The following is a 19534-nucleotide window of genomic DNA, read 5'->3' on the forward strand; positions in this document are numbered from 1 at the left end:
CGCTTAATGCTTTTGAATAAGCAGCCCCTCAGTTCGGCTCCTCAGAGGAGACCGCGCTCTCTGGCGGGAGGCCCGCTGTAATCAGCCGTGATCTGCGCTAATGGGCTCGGGATCGAGCGCTCGGCGGAGCCCTCCGGGGCGAGACGGGGAAGCCGAGCTGATTGAACACTTGATGAACAGAGGGCTGGCTCGGCGTTAATGCCCCTGAAACGGACGGGAAAATGGGTCACCCCGCTCTGGCGCTAACCGATCGCAGGGGGCCTGCTCTCAGGGGAAACCTTCGATTCTCCATACGAGAACTCTTCGAGGCGACTGAGGTGGACATTGCAGCTCACGGTGCGGGAGCTCGTTTGGACCCCCCCCCCCCGTGGAGGCCGGTCTGAATGACCACCCCTCTGTATCGCGGCTGCCAGTCTGTGAAATGAAGCTGTTGCGGAGGGACTCTGAATACGCTTGAACGCCTCTGATATTTGTCTGGCGGTAGGGTGTGCTTGCTGAGAAGAACATGGTTTCCTTTGTCACAGATATTTATTTTTTTTTCAGAAATACATGGATATGAATTCAGGACTGGATGAATGGTTCTCTCTCCCAGAGGCCTGTCTTGTCTGTCAGTGAGACGAGGCTACCTCAGCGGAGCGCAGACACTCGCTCGATGTCACTTATAACCGCGACCACAATAGGTGACTCATTTACCCGGGGATACCTGTTTACCGCGGTGAAAGAACAGGTAGAAATCCTGATTGGCACTTCGCGCGCCGAGGAGTAAAGCCGATCAATATTTATATAACCGTCGGTGGAGCGCCGGCTCCCAGCCACCCCTTGCATTCAGTGGTGTGAGTGACAGGTCTGATATTGTACTGTAGCTTTTAATAACGCGGAGCGGGCTGCGTTGGGGGGGGGGGGGGGGGGGGGGCGAGCGGGAGCACGTTCCAGCCCTTGCTCTCTCTCCCGCTTCCGCGTGATGAAAAGGCAGAGAGAGAGAGGGAGAGAGGGAGGGATTTGCCAAGGCGCTGTTTTAGCCGTGCCGTATTCACGGCTTTGCGTGTGAAATCAGCTTTGGAAAAAAAGAAGAAAAGAGAAAACGGGGAAACCGCTCAGAAGGTGTCGGTGCTCGTTTTGATCGGAGCGGCTTGTGGAGCCGAGACTCCGGGCGCTGGAGTTCCGGGAACACCGTTGGCCTGCGATAATTAGAGTTTGGTGGCGTTTGTGCGGCTGTCCTCGCCTGAGAAGGTTGTCCTCTTCGGGCCTGGCCTCAGCAGAAGCCAGGTCCCTCCCCGGGGGAAATCCGGAACCACACTCCAAGTTTGGTTTTCGAGTTCAGGCAGAGGGAACACCAAAGTTTAACGCACTGTCCCTCCACACCCTTCCCCTCCCTCCTCGGCTGTTATTTCCTGTCAGAGCGCCTCCCGTTTGAAGTTCAGCTGCTGGTCCGTCAGCATGGATTTACTTTTACAACTCTCTCTCCGCCGTCCCCGCCGCTGACAGGCCCCAGAGTAATGGGAACCCGATTTGGCAGGCAAAGGGGCCGCAGTTAAGCGCAGCGCCGTAAACATCTGTTAACAAGCAATTACATATGCGGCCATTAATCCGGTGGAAGCATGCCATCCGTCCACGGGCCTGTCACCGGGCTCCGCACCGCTCTCAGTCTTCATTTCTGCGATTGTTCATGGAGCTTTCTCTCTCTCTCTCTCTCTCTCTCTTCCTGTGCTACCCCCTCTCCCTCCCTCTTGCTCTCTCTCTCTCATTCCTACATCTCTGCTCATGATTGCTGTATCTGTCTCTCTCTCAGTTCCATTCAGTTCAGTTGTATGGCCATTACAAAGATTACATTTGTACTGCCAATGTGTATTGAATATCTCATATAATAATGAACAGTATATATACCAGACTCTCTGGCCATAGTTTTCAATGTCCTTTGTGGTTTGTGTATTGTGGTTTATATACTCATATATGCATATTCATATATATGTACTCATATACAGTATGTATGACTATATATGATCATATTTATAGATTTTTAAAATGTAATAAAAACACAGAAAGTTCGCTCTGTGTCACGCTGTCCCTCAAATTATGCCAAGCGGTAATATATTGCACCACCAGTGCTTCATATTTTCTCCTGTCTTCCCGTAAGCCTGGAAGTGTTTGAAGGTCTGGGAGGCTGGAGGAAAGTGGTGGATGTTGTTTATTTTAGGAGGATCGTGTCACCCTGTATTTTTCACATGTGGTGAGGAAGCGCAGCTGCGCCCCGACCGCCAGGAGTTGGCGGCGTGAGGGCGGCCGGCCTCCTTTGGGCCGCCCCGTCTCCCCGTGTCAGCCGGTCCCTTTGGCCGGAGCCGCGCTCGCTGTGTCTCTCTCTTCGTCGGCATTTTTTCTCTGTTTGAAACCTTTTTGCCATGGCCGGCCAGCCTGCCGCACAGCAAGTCTCTTTTCAGGACCGGGTATTGCTGGGTAGGTTGTATGATTTTCTTGTGTTGTGTTCGGGTGGTTTTGTTCTGTAGCTGTGGGGTGTTGGATGTGTTTAGTAAATTGAGCCCCAGGACCATCAGAGTGGGGGGGATGTTGTCTGGGCTCAGCTCCTGGCATTACAACTCTTTGTAACAATACAGGCTGCAGTCATAAGTCTATAAATATTTCACACAGTTCTATAATCCTATATTCATACAAAATTCTTTAAAATTTTTTAAAAATCGGCCTGTTTTGGGATTTTTCAGTAAAGTTGGAGGTAGGCCTAATTCTTCATTCGGTGTTCAGAGTTATCCCTTGTTCTTGTGTGGTGTTTTCACAAAACTGTGCCATGCAGGCTTTCAGTGTTTATACCATTGAACAGTCTTGTACTATAAGCAGATCTCACACCTCTTTGCCATATAGAGCAATCTGTTCGTTGACAGATTCAAGTGTTGTTAGCCCAATTTTATCTGGATTTCAAGGAAGGTTTTGGTGTTCATGGAACCAAATTCCTTGCATGCTTTCTCTGTCAGTTCATTCGCTGCCAGGTTGAAGTTCCCTGAAGAACTTATCTTCAGTCCTAAACAGTAATGTGTACAGAGTGCTGTGGATTTCTTTCTTCTGTTTCTCTGAGATCTGGGCCTTTTTTCATATTTACTGCCAGGGCCCAGATCTGACAATACTGCCCTAGCCTGGCCAAGCTCTGCTGTGATCCCTGTCCTGGGGGACTGTTATTTTTTATAACACTGAGTGAGACCAGGGATTGGAGATTGTTCCAACACTGTGGCCAATTCATTGATGTACTGTAGATGTTGAGCAGTCTGACTCTGCACCCTGTGAGTGTAGAATTCAGTTTTTCTATTGCTATTTTTGACCCTTAACTGTGTGCATTGATTTAGTTTTTTCATGTATCTCTCTCTTTCTCAGTTCAGTTTAGTTCAGCTCACTCTGTTTTTCCTGCTCTCTATCTCTTTCTCTCTCTGTCTCTGCCCTTCTCTCCCTGTATCTCTATGATTGTTCCTGTATTTCTCTCTCACCCTCTCTCTCCCTATTTCTCTCTCTGTCACTGCCCCCTCTCCCTGTATCTCTCATTGTTCCTGTACCCCCCCCCCCCCCCCTTTCTGTCCCTCATCCCACGCTTGTGGGTAGGAGCAGTAGAGGCAGGACTGATTGTGGGTAGTGGAGGGGGCACAGGCACAAAATAGTTTCAGGTTGTTTTGAGTGTCTGATTAGTAATGATGGTCTTATCACTGTTGTCAGCACATCTCCCTCAGGGATCAAAACAAGCAATGAAACGTGAAATAAATCCAGAAATAAATGAAATTTAGTCTTCTTGTAAACTCACCTGGGATGGTATGAGTGAACAAGAAACCCATTCTTCCTTATTGCCTGTGTGATTACTGCTATGATTGCTTTTCCCTCTACCAATGAATTCCCAAGTCATGGCGAGCTTTCGCTATTATGGATAGAGCTAGACACATTTGAAATAGATAGGAAACACACACTCTGACCATAGAACACACATACATAGTGAACACAGAACACACACACACAGACACACACACACACACTTACAGCTAGGCCTATGGCTTTGTCATTGCAACATACATGTGGATGGCAGATTTTACATTATACGGACTATAGCCCATTTAAAAAAAGCTCAGTATTGATGTCATAATGACAGCATTAGGTGTGCTACTTGTTCCATTAGGGGTTTATAGGTCTGTGACTGACAGCTAATCGTCTGTTTCCTGCCCTTGACATTTGCCAGTACATTCACAAATCACTCTGTACCTCCCATTCTCTGCACTCCGTTGACACCATGTTATCTCAACAGAATAGTCTTTCAGTACATGGTGTGTTTGTGTTGATGGGAACAAACAGTACATGCACTATATGCAGTACACTGAGTGTGTGTGTGTATGTGTGTGTGTGTGTGTGTGTGTGTGTGTGTGTGTGTGTGTGTGTGTGTGTGTTTGAGTGTGTGAGAGTGGATCAGGTCCACAAGGTGTGCAGGATGATAAGAGTTTGACAGCAGCTGTGTATGAGATGGACTCTGGGTCTCAGGGGTGAATGACGTTTTCAGGGGATCTGGACCGACCCCAACCCTTGTACCTGCATTCAGGGTGGACACATGGGCCAGAGTCCCGTGCAGCGGGGGCAGGCTTTCCGCCTCCAGAGAGAGCTGAGTGAAAGTTAGCTCCTCCCCTTGGTGCAGGGTGGGCGTGTGACTCCCCTGTGTCACAGCCAGGGCGCTTCGTCCTCGTGTGTTCATCTATCTCTGCCGCTCCTTCGTCGCGAAGTCCCGAGCCTTCGTCCGAGAGCTCCAGGAAGCACCAGACCGCTGTTTCCATGGTGACCAAACCTCACCTGTTGCAGCTGGCGAGAGAGAGAGTGAGAGAGAGAGCCAGAGCGCAAGGGGAAACTCCACACTGACTGACTGGCTGAGGAGCCTCACGTTGTTATCTCATATCATTGGCTCTTGTGTTGGGCAGCATTAAGCACTGTGGAGACGGCTGAGCAGAACCGCTCTTACGAAGACGAAGCTTCCTTTGGTCCTTGCCGATACTGGCACGTGAGAGCCGGAACACCTGCTGTGGTTAGGGACAGTCACCACCAGGGTGCACCCACAGAGATGAAAGGAAAATTCAGCTGGACTCCTTCTCCTGTCTAATCGATCCACATTGAACCACAGTCACAAATATCTGTTATCATAATCTGCTCCTCATGACCAGGTCACTGCAGCTTGGCTTGTGGCACAGCTGTTGTCAGATGTTGTCAGTGCTTATTCTGTAGGCACTATAGCATAGGGCAGCTGTGTTGTGTAGTGTTAAGGAGCAGGGCTTGTAACCATAAGGTTGTCGGTTTGGGGCACTGCTGCTGTGAACTTGGGCAAGGTACTGAACCCAGAATTGCCTCAGTAAATATCCAGCTGTGTAAATGGATAGCATGTAAAAACTGTAAGTTGCAAATGGCAATAATGTAATGTAAAGTGTTTCAGCTTGCTTATGGTGACAGAATGTGAGGTTTGCAGAAACCTTCAGCAGTCTTGCACGACTTGAAATGCTGCAGTTTTATTATGTAATTTTGTTTAACAGGACAGTGTTGGGTCCTTCCAAGTTGCATTCAAAAAAATTGCATTTAAACACCGTGGAAAATCTTCTTTGGTGGAAATGGAATGGACTGCACTCTTTGGTTGCAAGGATTCAGGGGCTGTGAACTGCAATTTAATTCTGACTAACATTAGACAAAGACTGCATAAATACTAGAGAAAAGCAATAAAACATACAACTGTAGTCCTGTATTAATGTACCACCCTTTGAAGTTCCCTGTTAGCCATGAAAACAAGCCCATTTTTTCAGTCTAATATCTGCCTCCTTCAGACGGGTAATAATAATTCCACTCTCTCTTTCTCACACACACACATACACGCGTGCATGCATGCATGTATACATTAACCCCCACACACACACCAGAAATATCTGGTGTGCTGAACCGCTGGTAGGAAGCTCACCTTTATTTGGTAATTCTCCTGAACATGTTCTTGATCATTTCACGCATTGAAATGTGGGGTGTTGGCAGTGGAAGGAAGGATCACCCACCAGCAACAGAAGTTTTTCCGCTTGGTTGCGTCTAACAAGGCAACAGTAACATGGAATGGCTTTTTCATAGTTACAGTGAAAAAAAGCTTCAACCTCTTTATCATAATCACCATTATAACCCAATTTGGTAGAAAGGAAGTCAGATGCTGATGAATGATCTTTGCTAAAGCCAGCAGTGTTGTTGATCATGATAAATAGACTCTGGGCTATTCATACATTGCAGTCAGGTTCTTTGCCTCTCCTGTATGAAGCTGTCATACAGGAGAGGCAAAGAATTGTTTGGATTCAGTCCTGACAGCCATTATTGTGATTCAGATACAGTACGCTCCTTGCGAGACTCAGACATTCATATCTGTTGCCGCGGTCACCGTGTATCCCAGACCCCCCCCCGGGCCTGAGAGGGAGACAACCCCCTCCGACCAAGCCCCATAGAGAAGGACACACATTGGACATTGTGTTCCATCTGAGGGAAGTGGAGCTTGAAGGACGCTTTGAATAATTGAGTTTGTCTTCGGAGCCGGCTTTAACCTCTCCCTACCTGTTAGAGTATTCTGTTTTTCATCCTTGTCTTTGCTGGTGATGCACTCCCTCCCCACCTCTGTCTCTCCCCCACTCTCTCTGTTTTCCCCCAGCCGACGCCAGTCAGACGTACACTCCTGGAACCTAATTGGATTCCTCCGCAATCTCTCTGCTGTTTCCCGTCGGGTTCCTAACGACGAGGGCGCTCGGCGTGACCCTCTGTTGCGGGCGGTGGCCAGTTTTGAAAGCACGGTGGCGGCTCATGCAGTCTGTGTGCCAGACGGGAGGCTTCAGTCTCCTCAGAGGGTTAGCGGTGCCTCAGCGGACAGACAGAGCGGACTCTGTTGGCTCAGGCAGAGACAGAGACAGGTGCAGAGCTGTTTTGGTACTGGAAGCAAAAACGAAAGGGGCAGCGATGTGCTGGTTCAGAAGGCAGAGTCGCAGCGGCATCATGGGACAGGTAGACAGATGGGCAGCGCGTTTGATAACCCACCCTTATCCGCTGTGTGTCTCTCTCACTCCAAGCAGTTGTAGTGTGATCTTAATCAGCCGCGAGCCGGTTCGCGGTGACTGGAATAAAGTCGTGGCGCGTCCCGGTAGGAGTGAGAGGGATCTAAACTGCCTGCTGTTGGCCGCTGCTCCTCCTTTACTGAAAGTGACAGCCCGTCCACTCTAATATGCTCCTGCCTCTACGCTGTGTAATTCACCGGGCGGCCGCCTCTCTGCCGCCGCGGCTCAGGTGGCAGCGGGCGTCGCCCCGCCCCCCCCCCCCTCCGCCCGCTGTGCCTTCCGCGGTCCCCAGCTCACGGTGTCTCCCCTCCTCCAGTCCAGCCTGTCCGCGCATCAAAATCACTTACAGCTTTCCTGCGCTTCCAGGTGACAGGTCATAATGCCGCTCAATCTTTTCCCTGCGCAGCAAATCTCTCAATTAGACCTTGCGACCCTCCGGCTGAGTGGAAATGACTGCATCGTTTTTTTTTTTTTCACTCTAACCATTGAATTACAGGTAACTTAGGAGTTAGCTACCTAACTTAACTGTTAGGTTACTTATATTAGGAGTTATATTGCTTTATATTAGGAGTTAGTATGTGACTGGTAAATTGCTGATATATTAGGAACTACTGTAGCTACTTGGTGTAACTACTGAACCACCCGGTTCATCGGGAGTTCATTACCTTGTGTAACTCCTGAATTGCGTTAGCAAGCACTTTTTTCATCTTTGGCTCAAAAGCTCTTGGTATTTCAGGAGGGGATGGCAGTGGGGGGGGTATGCCAACTCAGACTCTCCTAAAGGCCCTCCTTATCTTACTGAAAAAAAAAGCCCGCTGTGCACATCTCCAGCAGTGATCCAAGTGCTGCATGACAAAAGCACGAACTCTGTGACCTGGCACAGATCAGATCACTTCTCCCATCCTCCCCCTGCTGGTCCCCAACGGTGACATAAATGCTTTTAAGGGTCCTTTGTGTGGTTTGTGGGACGCCTCGGAGAGAGGTGGCTTTGTCCGAGGGAGACCCTCTCGCATCGGTCTCACACCCCGCTGAGCACAGACAGCGGCAAGAGCGTGCACTCCAGCGCTCATCCACTTGGCTCTCCTCTCACCTCAGAGCACCCGCTCAATAGCCTGTCCTTTAGGCTCAAACAGACCGGAGGTCCCTATAGAGAGGGGCCGTGATGTCACGGTGGTCAGGTGACCACATCTGTTCCATACCCGGAGCGAGGAACCTGGCACGAGGAGAGAGGAACAGCCCATCCATCAGGGCTCTCTCTCTCTCTCAACATCCCCGTCTCTCTCTTCCTCTCCATCTCTCTCCATCATCTTCTTGTCTCTTTCTGGGTAGCAGCCTGATTCAGTGGTACCCCTCCATCTCTGTGGTAACCACCCCGTGTGTTTCCCGTCCTCAGAGGAGATCCTGTGTCAGAGGGAGGCTCCAGCAGAGCGCGAGCAGAGGGACTCCCACATCCCCGAGCAGTTCGCCGGGCTCCTGCACGGCTCGTCTCCGGCCTGCGAGTCCCCGGACAACCCCTTCCAGCTGTACGGCAAGGTCCGCAAGTTCAGCGCCCCGGAGCCCGTCCCCGCCCACCGCCACGGCAACCTGCTCCAGGCGCCCGACGCGGGCACCGCCCTCCTCCTCCCTCGCGCCGGCAGCGAGGCCCCCTCCCTGAAGGGCCCGCGGGAACCCAAGCCCCAGGTGGTGTACCGCACCATCTTCCACACCCGGGTGAACCAGGACCAGGCCGGCGCAGCGCCGGCGGGACCTCCGAACCCGCCCCCGGCCCCACCCCCGGCAGGGGCGCGGCATGTGAGGAACGGGGAACCGGTCCTCGGCGGGACGGGCGCTGCCTCAGCAGCATCGGGCGCCGGGTTCGAGGAGCGCGCCCGGACCCTGGGCAGGATGCGTTCCGCCCCCAGGAGCGTGCTGGACCTGCAGCTGTCGCGCAGCTTCTCCAAGTCCGACTCCAACCTCATCTCCGTCTCCCCCATCGAGGAGGAGAGGCGAGCCAGCCGGGGCCAGTCCAGCCCGGCCAAGCCCAGCCCCACCCACAGGCTGGAGAGAACGCCGTCTTTCACCGCCGAGTGGGAAGAGGTAAGAGACGAGCCGCAGGACGGGGCGCTGGGCGTAGGGGGGACACGCGCTACAAAAATATGTAGAGAACGCTGCTTTCTCTATATACGAAATTCAGCCATTCAGGGTTATCTACAGCCCCAAAGCTAAGGATTGCTGTTTGAATGGATTCTGGATCATTTTGAACTTAAATGCCTAAGACTGTTATTAGTTTTGAATTATCAGGATCCCAGCTGTCTGTTTAATCCTTCTGCCTTGACTCGGTGTACGATGCTCCTGGCTGCAGTACCGTGTGTTTGGTGATCCCTGGGTAAGCTGGGGTTTTGTCACATTAGCACTGCCTCCAGGTGTTCCTCGTCCCAGGCCAGGACCCATCTCAGTTTGCAGTATGATACTCAACACTGACAAAAGTGGACAGAATGGCAGAGTGACATGAATACTCTGATTTTGTGGAAAGAGGAACCAGGGCATCGTCATTCACACACCGAAGAATATAAATAATACATAAATAATGTACTGAAAAAATGCATTTTGCTACACTGTTTTATATAACACAAAACAGGTAGGTACATACAATGTGCAAGGTATGTTCAATTGTCTTGATAATTGTTATTTTTGATTATTCAGGAGTGGCGGTGTAATGACTCTGTGCGCTTGTCCATCTCAGACTCAGATTCACTGTTCATGTGAACAGGATGCAAATTGCACCTATCAGGACATTAAAGATGTACTCTTCTCCCCCCAACCACCTGAGAGCGCATAGAACTAGCTGGACCTAGTTATAACTAATGCTGACTGGCTGCATCTGCATAGGTGGAGGTGCTGATCTGAGCAGTTGTTCTACAGATGAGCAGCTGTGGGATCTGCAGAAGGAGCGCCGAGCTGCTAAAAGCCGATGAGGGGTGGGGCGTACTCTCGCGCAGTTTGGGAAACCTCCCTCATTCATTTTTGATGCAGCAGATTGCGTGAAATCCCACCAATTTCCACCAAAAAAGGAATCGGTTCAAACGCGCGCCAAACTTAACTTACTGCCAGACTACACTCGAACGTTAATTATGTGTAATTTGGTCGCAGCCAGCTGAACTGAAATGAACTCGGATCGGAGCGCGGGAGCAATAATTAATGATCAAGCAGCGGCGGCGGCAGCCCGTCAGAAGCGTGCGCGGAATGAGGGAGATGAGAAGGAGAGAAATCGTTTAGTCTCGCAGGCTAACTGCATGAGACACACACATGCGCGAAGCCATGTTTAAATCCATGGACCATGTCAAGTAATGCAAAACGGCTTGTGTGTTCGTCAACGAAGGGGTGAGGGGGTCCGATGACCTCTGCCGCCTTTCAAATGAGGTAGGCAACCGTCGTGTAGTGTGAATCAGGCACACCTGAAAGTGGCCAGTCAGAGAATGCAGCATAAAATACTAATTGCTGTTGCTGTGGTGTCACCAGAAAGAAGCTGTCAGCCTTGACTCCTCAGCGTGTAAAAGGCAATTAAACACTTGCTGTAGTGTTACTGTAAAGAAGCTGTCAGCCTTGACTCCTCAATGTGTAAATGGCAATTAAACACTTGCCGTAAGGTTACTGTGAAGAAGGTGTCAGCCTTGACTTCTTAATACGTAAAACACAGTTGAAGACTTACTACGCAGTTACTGTAAAGAAGCTGTCAACCTTGACTCCCCATAATGTAAAATACAGTTAAATACTCGCTGTATAGTTATCGTAAAGAAGCTGTCAGCCTTGACTCTTTGATGAGTAAAACCCTTTAGGGTCTCGGCTGAATTGAGCTGAAGTGACAGATGTGTGTCATGTACAGTATAGAATATATACAGTATAGAACAGTGGGAACTGCTGACGAGCCGCTGAGCTTGGAGAGAGGAATATTTTTTCATCACTGAACGGAGCACAGGGGCTGTGAGATTGTGGAAATACACTAGCCTTTATTTTCTCAGGCCGACCTCATGGCCTTATGGGAGTGCGGGATTGTGGGAACAGTCTTTATTTCAGGAAGGATGGCTCCCCCATCAGCTCCTAATATGAGCAGATCCCTGGTGTGGGTCTTTCTCTTCTTGCTCATCACAGAAGTGCTGAGCTGAGCGGACCAGCATTCTATCACTGATCCTAGGTTACAGAACAGCCTCTGGTCCACTCTGGGCTGGTCACTGGGAGGGTTCAATGTGAGCCTGGATCTGGATCAGTGATATGGTGGTTGAGTCCTGCGTCTTGCAGTCAGGGAGAAGTGTGGTGATTCTGGTTCCTTGTTAAACTATATCTGCTCCCTGTCTCTTTATCTCTCTCTAGATTGACAAGATCATGAGCTCCATCGGTGCTGGAATCAGCACAGGGCTGGAGGAAATCCAAGAAGATGTGTCAGGTGAATGTGTGTGTGTGTTGGTATGTGTGCATGTGTGTGTGTCCAAGTGCGTGTGCCTGCGTGCCTGTTTATGTGTGTGTGTGTGTGTGTGTGTGTGTGTCCTCATTACACATGCACAGATAGATAAGAGGCCTGTGGCCTGTTTTATGTTGCTGGTTTACATTGTGTACTGTCACATATTGTTTATTTACCGTGTGTACTGTTGCATATTCATTGTTTACCTTGTGTACAAGTCACTTACATTGCTGGCTTAACCCGTATTGTGCTAGATGTTGGGTTGCTGTCTTGGGTGATAGTGAGTGATATTGCTCTGTGTCTGATCTGATATCCATTCCAGACTCCCAGCAGCTACGTTGTGTGGTGGTGTAATAAGCTGCTAGCTGTGTGTATGTGCTGAAGTGACGCTGAAGAGCCAGTCACTTTCTCGCACGTTTCACGGTGATCAGTGACATGTTCGCGCAGCTTTAGCAGACGCGACCGCCCCGCGGCGTAGCCTGACTGGCCGAGTGATGTGTTTATGTCATGGTTGCCGTACACAATGATGGCTGGGCGCCAAGCTGTCGCCGAGGAGGCGGCAGGAAAGGGGTGTGGTCTGTTGTCAGGTGCGCTGAGAGGGTCTTGTGAGACAGACAGGCAGGCAGGTCCCCTGAGGCCCTTGACCCGGAACGTTCCTCAGCCTGCCCGTCCCTCTCCTGACTCCTGCCTCTGCCCTTGCTTCTCTTTCTGTCTCATTCTCTCCTTTCCTCCCTCTATCTCTCCCTTCACCTCTGTTTTCCTCTCCCCTTTCTTCTCTCTCTCTTCACCTCTTTGTCCCACTCCTGTGCGTCTCTTTGCCAACATAAAGGAAGCATTTCTAAATGCTTGTGACTTCAGTGGAGAAATCCTGCTTACTGTCTATTTCCCCATAGTGTGTGGAAATGCCCTCCACTGTGTATTTGTGTGTGTGACCCAGGGAGCATGACTGAGTGTGAGTGAATGCGTGCGTGTGCGTTTGTGTGTGTGAGAGAGAGAGAGGGAGAAATAGGGTGACAGAGAAGGAGAGATGTAGCTGTGTGGTTGTTCAGGTCTCCAGTAAGCTTTTGCAGGAAACAGGGGAAATGTATGTGCTGTATGGTAAGTGATTTTTGAATTGAACTGAATCATATTCACACAGGGAGATACACTGGGAGGAATTGGAGGGTGGGGGGTGTGTGTGTATGTGCGCGTGTCTGCGTATGTGTGCGTGTGTCTGCGTATGTATGCACGTCTGCATGTTCAAGCATCAGTACGCGCCGTGTGTGCGCGCATGCACACCTGTGTGCGTGTGTGTGTTACGGCTGCTGTTGTCATTCGGGGACGGAGGGTGCGCGTGTAGGAGGAAGCAGCGCCTGTGAGCGTCTCTGCTCTCCAAACAAAGAGGCAGAGGCTGATCTGATGCCTATTATCAGCAGCTCAGGGAGCTGGAGGACTGAGAGAGACACACACAGAGGGTGGGGAGAGAGAGAGAGAGAGAGAGAGAGCGAGAGAGAGAGTGAGGGGGGAGAGAGCAAGAGGGGGAGAGAGAGAGGGAGAGAGAGAGGGAGAGAGAGAGGGGGAGAGAAACCGAGAATGGGAGGGAGGGGGGAGAGAGAGCGAGAGAGAGAGCGGGAGAGAGAGGGGGGGGAGCAGAGAGAAGAGAGACTGCAGGAGCATACAGATGAGAGTGGGAGTAGTTGATAAAGAGAATTCTATCAGGCAGGCAGCAGCGCTCTCGCACACAGTGAGAGAGGCGCCACGGCGACCAGGAGCAACAGCTGAGAGGTCCCAGCGCAGCACGGTCCCGGATCCCGACCCCCCCCCCCTCCCTCCGCCACCGTCACCGCCACGGCACCGGCATGGTGACCCCGCCACAGGCAGGGGCCTGAGGGGCCACGCGCGGCGCGGCTTCTGGGATTTACTCTCCTCTCCTCATCCCTCCATCCTCCTTTGTTTTTTTTTTCCTCGACTCTTCTTTTTTTTCCCCCTCTTTTCTTCTTCTCCGCCTGGTGCCGAGCGGCAGAGATCCGGCACGCTGGCGGGCTCTTTCGACAGCCACTTTGCCCGGAACGCGATGTGGCAGTGCCAGCTGTCCCAGCCGGACTGCCGGTGCTACCGGGTGGACGGGTTCTCCCTGCTCAAACGCCTCCCTCTGCACCCCCTCACAGGGCCCCGATGTCCCGTCCAGTCCGTGGGCCAGTGGCTGGACAACATCGGCTTGGTCCAGTACGAGAACCACCTGCTGGCAAATGGCTTAGACAACGTCCAGTTCATGGTGAGTGCGCCCGAGCGCGGTCGGTCAACCGCTGTTCCCCCTCGCCGCTGCACGCCGCGCCGTGCCTCTTCGCCCGGAAAGCCGCCAATCGCCACGGCGTCCGAACGCTGCTCCTCGTTGCTCCGCCGGGGCGCTGCTCTCCGCCGCCGTCTCCGCGCGCTGCCTCGTTTCTCCCGTTTCGTCCGCGAGCCGCTCCTCGCCTGGGCGCCTGAGCGCTTCTCCCTGGCGCTGCATGCTAACGGCGCTCCGCTCCTCGCCCGCTCTCCGTCTGCGCGCGGGAGACTCGTCCTCCTGCCTCCCTCACACACACCGGAGCCACGTGAGTTTGCACGCACGGTCCGAGTTCTGAAGTTTTCCAACAAAGTCAGGTCCGCCCTTACCAGAAGCCATGCTTCATTTGTAACAGTGGACTGCCTTAGAAGATTAAGCTTTTAAATGTTGCCCTCCTTGTAAAACTGTTTTTTAGCTCGAAAGGTGATTACCCTGCTTTGTAGATTTTCTTTCTCATTCATTAGTTACGTGTGTAGAAGAGAGCGTGGGTTGTGCAGCAGTGTCTGTGGTAAAGTGTTGGATTTGTGCACGAGTTTTGTTTTGTAGTGAAGCTTGATATTTGTGTAGCAGTATCTCTTGTACAGCTTCACATTTGTGTAGCTATATCTGTTGTGAAGCTTGAGATTTGTGTAGTAGTATCTGTAATAAGCCTGAGATTTGTGTAGCAGTATATGTGATGAAGCCTGAGATTTATGTAGCAATGCCTGTTATAAAGCGTGAGATTTTTTTAGCAGTATCTGTAGAAAAGCTTGAAATTTGTGTAGCTATGTCTGTAATAAAGCTTTAAATTTGTGTAACAGTACATGTAGTGAAGCTTAAGAGATTTGTGTAGAAGAACCTGTTATGAAGCTTGAGGTTTTTGTTGCAGTATATGTAGCGGAGCTTGATATTTGTGCAGCAGTATCTGTAGTAAAGCTGAAGATTTATGTAGCAGCATCCATTGTGATATCTGAGATTTGTGTAGCAGCACCTGTAGCCTGCGTGTGATGGGTGGCAGGGGACGTGTGGTAGTGTCCCCTGGCGCAGAACCCAAGCAGCAGAGCGGACTCAGTGTTAATCGGGGGTTCATGCGCTTCCCGGCGTGCGGCTCGGCTCCTCACACCTACTCAAGGTGTTAGTCATCCGGAAGGCCCGTGAGTCATCGGAGCGCGGAGCGGCCAGGTGCGCCTCCTTTAGCGACCCGCTCGGGACGAGCGGGCGGGAAGGCGGGCGCGACCATCACGTGGACGGGGGAAGGCGTCCAACGACCAGGTGGGGAAGAAAGGGGGCTGACGAGCAGGTGGAGGGAACAGGCGCTCGGCGTGCAGGTAGAGGGCGCAGGTGTGTGATGTACAGGTAGGATTAGCAGGTGTGTGATGGTCAAATAGAGGCAGCAGGCGTGATGAGGAGGTCGAGGGAGCAGGTGAGTGTCGGACAGGTAAACAGAGTGTATGATGAATGGGCAGATAGGAGAGGTGTGTGATGGACAGGTGAAGAGAGTGTGATGAACAGGTAAACATGGCAGGCATACAGTGTATTGAAGAGAGCTGATGAGAACAGGCAGGTGGTGCTCATGTGAAAAACAGCTCTGAAGGTGTGCAGAGATTCACACATCGTCACTTCTTATCATTGTTTACTAGGAGCTACGTGTTGCCTGTAGCCAGCAAAATTGAAATTGTGTATATGCGTGTGTGTTTGTGTCTGCGTGTGTGTGTGTGTGTTTGTGTCTGCATGGATGCATGTGTGTATGTGTGTTTTTATCTGTGTGTGAATGCGTTCTGTATGTGTGTGTGTGTGTATGTGCGCGTGTGTGTGTGTGCGTGTATGTGTATGCGTGCATGCGCGCGCGCGTTTGTCTATGTTTGTGTGTGTGTGTGTGTGTGTGTGTGTGTGTGTGTGTGTGGTGACTTGTTTGTGGGTGTTTAGCAGTACCACTCCCTGCCACTCTTCTCACTGCATCACTGTGACCTGCATCTGTTCCCCTGGTTGCCAAGGCAACTGCTGCACGAGTGGGCTGATCCATGTGATGTTCAGTCCTGCCTCAGCTCCCCAGACCTGGACTGGAGATGGGTCATTAAACATGTGCATGTGTCTATGTGTGTGTGTGTGTGCGTGTGTGGGCGCACGTATCTGTGTGTGTCTGTGTGCGTGTATCTGTGTGTGTCTGTGTGCGCATGTGTGCGCATCTGTGTGTGTGTGTGTGTGTGTGTGTGTGTGTATGAGAAAGCATTAGAGATAAACCCTTTTTGATCAGAAGTGTCACATTACACCATAGCATTAATCCTATTACTCTACATGGCTAAAAATGTAGAGGAAACAGTAATCTGCTTCCTACAAGAGAAAGCTTAAAGCGGACCGACACTCCAAGATATAATAAGTTGTAATTCTATGTACAGAGTACATCTTTCCAGTAAAAATCAACTTGAAAAAAATTTTAGACTTTTATCTCACCAAAGAGAAAAAAGTATATGAAGAGATTAGACCTCTTAGTGCCAGTAAATCACTTGATAGATGGATATGCATTTTAATGGTTGTCTGTGCTCCAGTGATTACCTGTCATTAGCATAATCTACCATTCACGTCCCCCTGAAATACATCCTCCATGGTCTCATAGACATTACTTTCACAGAGATACAGGTGTTATTTCCAGCTCCGACTGCCTTTTATAAAGTCATTTATATTGCTTAATGTTTATTGCTCCCACATGCATCCTCTGTAGTTGTGTGGTTATCTGATGAAGGATGTTAGCACCAGGGCTAGCTATCTTACTCTACGTTATTTTTTTCCCATCCATCTAGCAAGGGAAGAAGAGTCAGGGAATTAGGACACGCCCACCTTTTTTGATAGACAGGCCCACAGTGTCACCTGACATGTTGTTGTCACAAAGAAAGCCCCGGCCGCCCCAGCTTCCTGCCCCCGTCCAATCAGACGCACCAGTCCCTCGCGGCACATTGGTCACGGGGACCGTCTCCCTGTTGCTTCGCCCACAGGACAGGCAGTGACCCGTTGCCTCTCCTCTTTCTGTTTCCTGTGTAAACATAAAATCCCATTTCAACCTTTACAGGGGATTAGGCATGCTTTCTATTAACAGACCGTGGATGACTGCATTTGCCGGAGCAGTGATGCACTGAATATTCATGGCTGTGTGTATGTGTGTGTGTGTGTGTGTGTGTGTGTGTTTTTTACATGCACAGTTCTGGTTGCGTACAGACTGAGAGCGTAGACCACCCCTGACGTTTGCCACGCTCATCTCAGCGTGCGTTGTGTCCACCCATAATCCCCCGCGGCAGGTGTGATTGTGGATGCAGACCGAGGGCGCGCTGAGAGTAGGTGTTGGTAAGTTAATCAAGATTCCGTCTGCGCTTTCGGCCGCTCAGGGTCACCGCTCCCACCTGGGAGAGGCTGGGGAGGAGTTTCCGCGGCACTCTTTCCTAAATCTCGGGTGCGTTCTTCTCAGAAGCGCCCTCAGTCATAATTAATATTGGATAAGGCAGCGCAGCGATTCTCCTATGCCTTTCATGTGTCACTGCTAAAATAGTTATTTAATTTTTTTTTTGTTGCTTTCCCTGATGAAATCTTCCTCCTCAGTCATTCCATCAGGGTCTCCAACTCGAGACAAATCCATGGGTGTAGCTTTGTCTCCTAAATAGGATCTGGTTTTGTAAGTCTTATGGGTCATTGACAGAACATTGAGGTATGTATATAGGGTGCAGCCAGTTACCATTTCAGTATAGATTGACTCTAAAAGCCTCCCATATATGTACCATTACAGGGGAGGACTGACTCTGAAAATCACCTGAATTCTATACCATCACAGGAGAGCTTTGATTCTGAATATCACCCACATGCTCTGCACCATGACAGCAGAGCGGTGACTCCAAACACCACACAAACAAGCTTTGTACCATTACAGGCACACGGGAAACTCGGGTATAATTACTGTTTATTCATTATGTTATCTTCACATTACATCTTGATAGCATAATGAGCTTTTCCATTAGTGTAGCATATAGCAAGCAATCAAGCAAGCCAGCATTACAGTGTGATTTATCTGGCTAATTAGAAGCTACACCGTTGTTTTAACTGATGTTTCCCTTATAGGGTACTTTCTAATATGTTCCCTGGGCAATGGGATCAGCAGATGACATAGTATCTTGGTCACAGAATGCATTTTGATTGCGTATGGACAAGCAAGTGACATACAGTATTATGGACTCAGTCATAGACGGGTCATGTAGAAGTCTAGTTTGAAGTGGTTAGGGAAAGCTCATGGGTGATTCTGGCTGCCAAAGTGCATGTTCTGAGTGCAGGCTGATATATATAAAAAGAAGTGGTTGCAGGAGTGGGCCTATCTAACAGAACAGTATGTATAGTATGATACAATACAGTATGACTGCTGTAGTTCGCTGGCTGAGACTGCGGTCACCCTGCTTGGGCAGGGTCTGTGTTATAAGTGGGTTCATCGCCCTCTTGCATGAAGGACAGTCAGAACTGCAGCGACTGCTATAAAATTACCATAAAATGACCGTTGCTTTTCACCGTCCTGTCACTGGCTGTAGCAGATTAAGGTGCTCCCTGCTTCTGAAACTTTCCAGAGAGCCCGCCGTGGGATGGTGCTCTGCCTGGCATAGCAGGGAGGAGGAGGAGGAGGAGGAGGAGGGCAAGGAGTGTTGGGGGCCTGCTCAGCACCAGCGGCTCTGTGCTCGTCCTCATTACTGCCTGATCCGCTGACCCTCTCAATTTTAATTAACCAGTGGGATGATTAAGGCCTTGCCCACGTACTCTCTGAACCGTAATAAAGCTAACAGTCTGATAAGGGCCTCTCCAGCAGAAGGGACGGGCAGATCATCAATGACCTCACAGAGAAAGAGCAGCACGCTGGGAGATCTCTCTGCCCTCGAGCACCCCGCTAACCGCGCTGCCCCCAGTCCTGGATGCGCGGAGCCAGCGGCCAAAAACAGGGGTCATTCTGGTTCTGACCCAACAGAGGCCTGTAGGTCAAACAACAGCTACAAAGGGCAGGAGCAGATTCACTGGCTGACTGTGCCTGTGTGTGTGTGTGTGTGTGTGTGTGTGTGTATGTGAGAGAGAGAGAGTGAGAGAAAGAGAGACAGGGAGAGGGACTACCAGAGTGAACTGAGATAAAGGGGGAGAGAAATATACATACATTATTTGGTAATGCAAACGTATTTTTATCATGCCGGTAAAGGCCTGTGAAATAAATTGAATTGAGCTGAAATTTCCCTCTGGCCCTGTATGCTCCGACTGCAGAGCTTCTTGGCATTTGTGTGATACTGCAGACCTCTATTTACTGACTGCGTTTAGGATTGTGCTCTGACACTGCTGGTGGAGGTCACACTCTGCTGCGGCTCGGATCTCCCCAGTCAACAGGCTGCACGTGTTGACTGATTGCTTCTGCATCCGCTCACCTCATCAGGATTATTTTTTTGATTTTCATCTATTATAACTGTTAAGAGATAGCATATTGTACAGATGACCGCATTGCCAAATGCATTGCCAAATTGCAGATTCATTTACAATTCGCTAGTTTATACCTGTATAATGAGCTTCACCGTGGCTTCAGTGCCTCTCATAAGAGGCACTGTGACCTGTCTATGGGTTATTGTTATTGTGTGGTACTACAATGTGTGGAGGTGACTTCACCACAGCCAGATGTGGTCTGTCTGCGCACATCACTGAGTGATAATCTCATTGGCAGAAGCTCTTATCCAGAGC

General features: G+C 50.3%; 1 protein-coding gene across 6 annotated transcripts in view; it reads left to right on the forward strand.

Moving 5' to 3' along the window:
• Positions 1 to 19534, forward strand: part of LOC118770441 (ankyrin repeat and sterile alpha motif domain-containing protein 1B-like) — a 199911-nt gene that overhangs the window by 136892 nt on the left and 43485 nt on the right. For all 6 annotated transcript variants that reach the window (XM_036518106.1, XM_036518103.1, XM_036518104.1 and 3 more), the window contains 3 exons: positions 8473 to 9155; positions 11427 to 11499; positions 13662 to 13768. In XM_036518106.1, the coding sequence (XP_036373999.1) occupies positions 8473 to 9155; positions 11427 to 11499; positions 13662 to 13768 (863 nt within the window). The remainder of the gene's footprint in view (positions 1 to 8472; positions 9156 to 11426; positions 11500 to 13661; positions 13769 to 19534) is intronic.

Source organism: Megalops cyprinoides, chromosome 23 (assembly GCF_013368585.1).
Source record: "Megalops cyprinoides isolate fMegCyp1 chromosome 23, fMegCyp1.pri, whole genome shotgun sequence".
NCBI lineage: Eukaryota > Metazoa > Chordata > Actinopteri > Elopiformes > Megalopidae > Megalops > Megalops cyprinoides.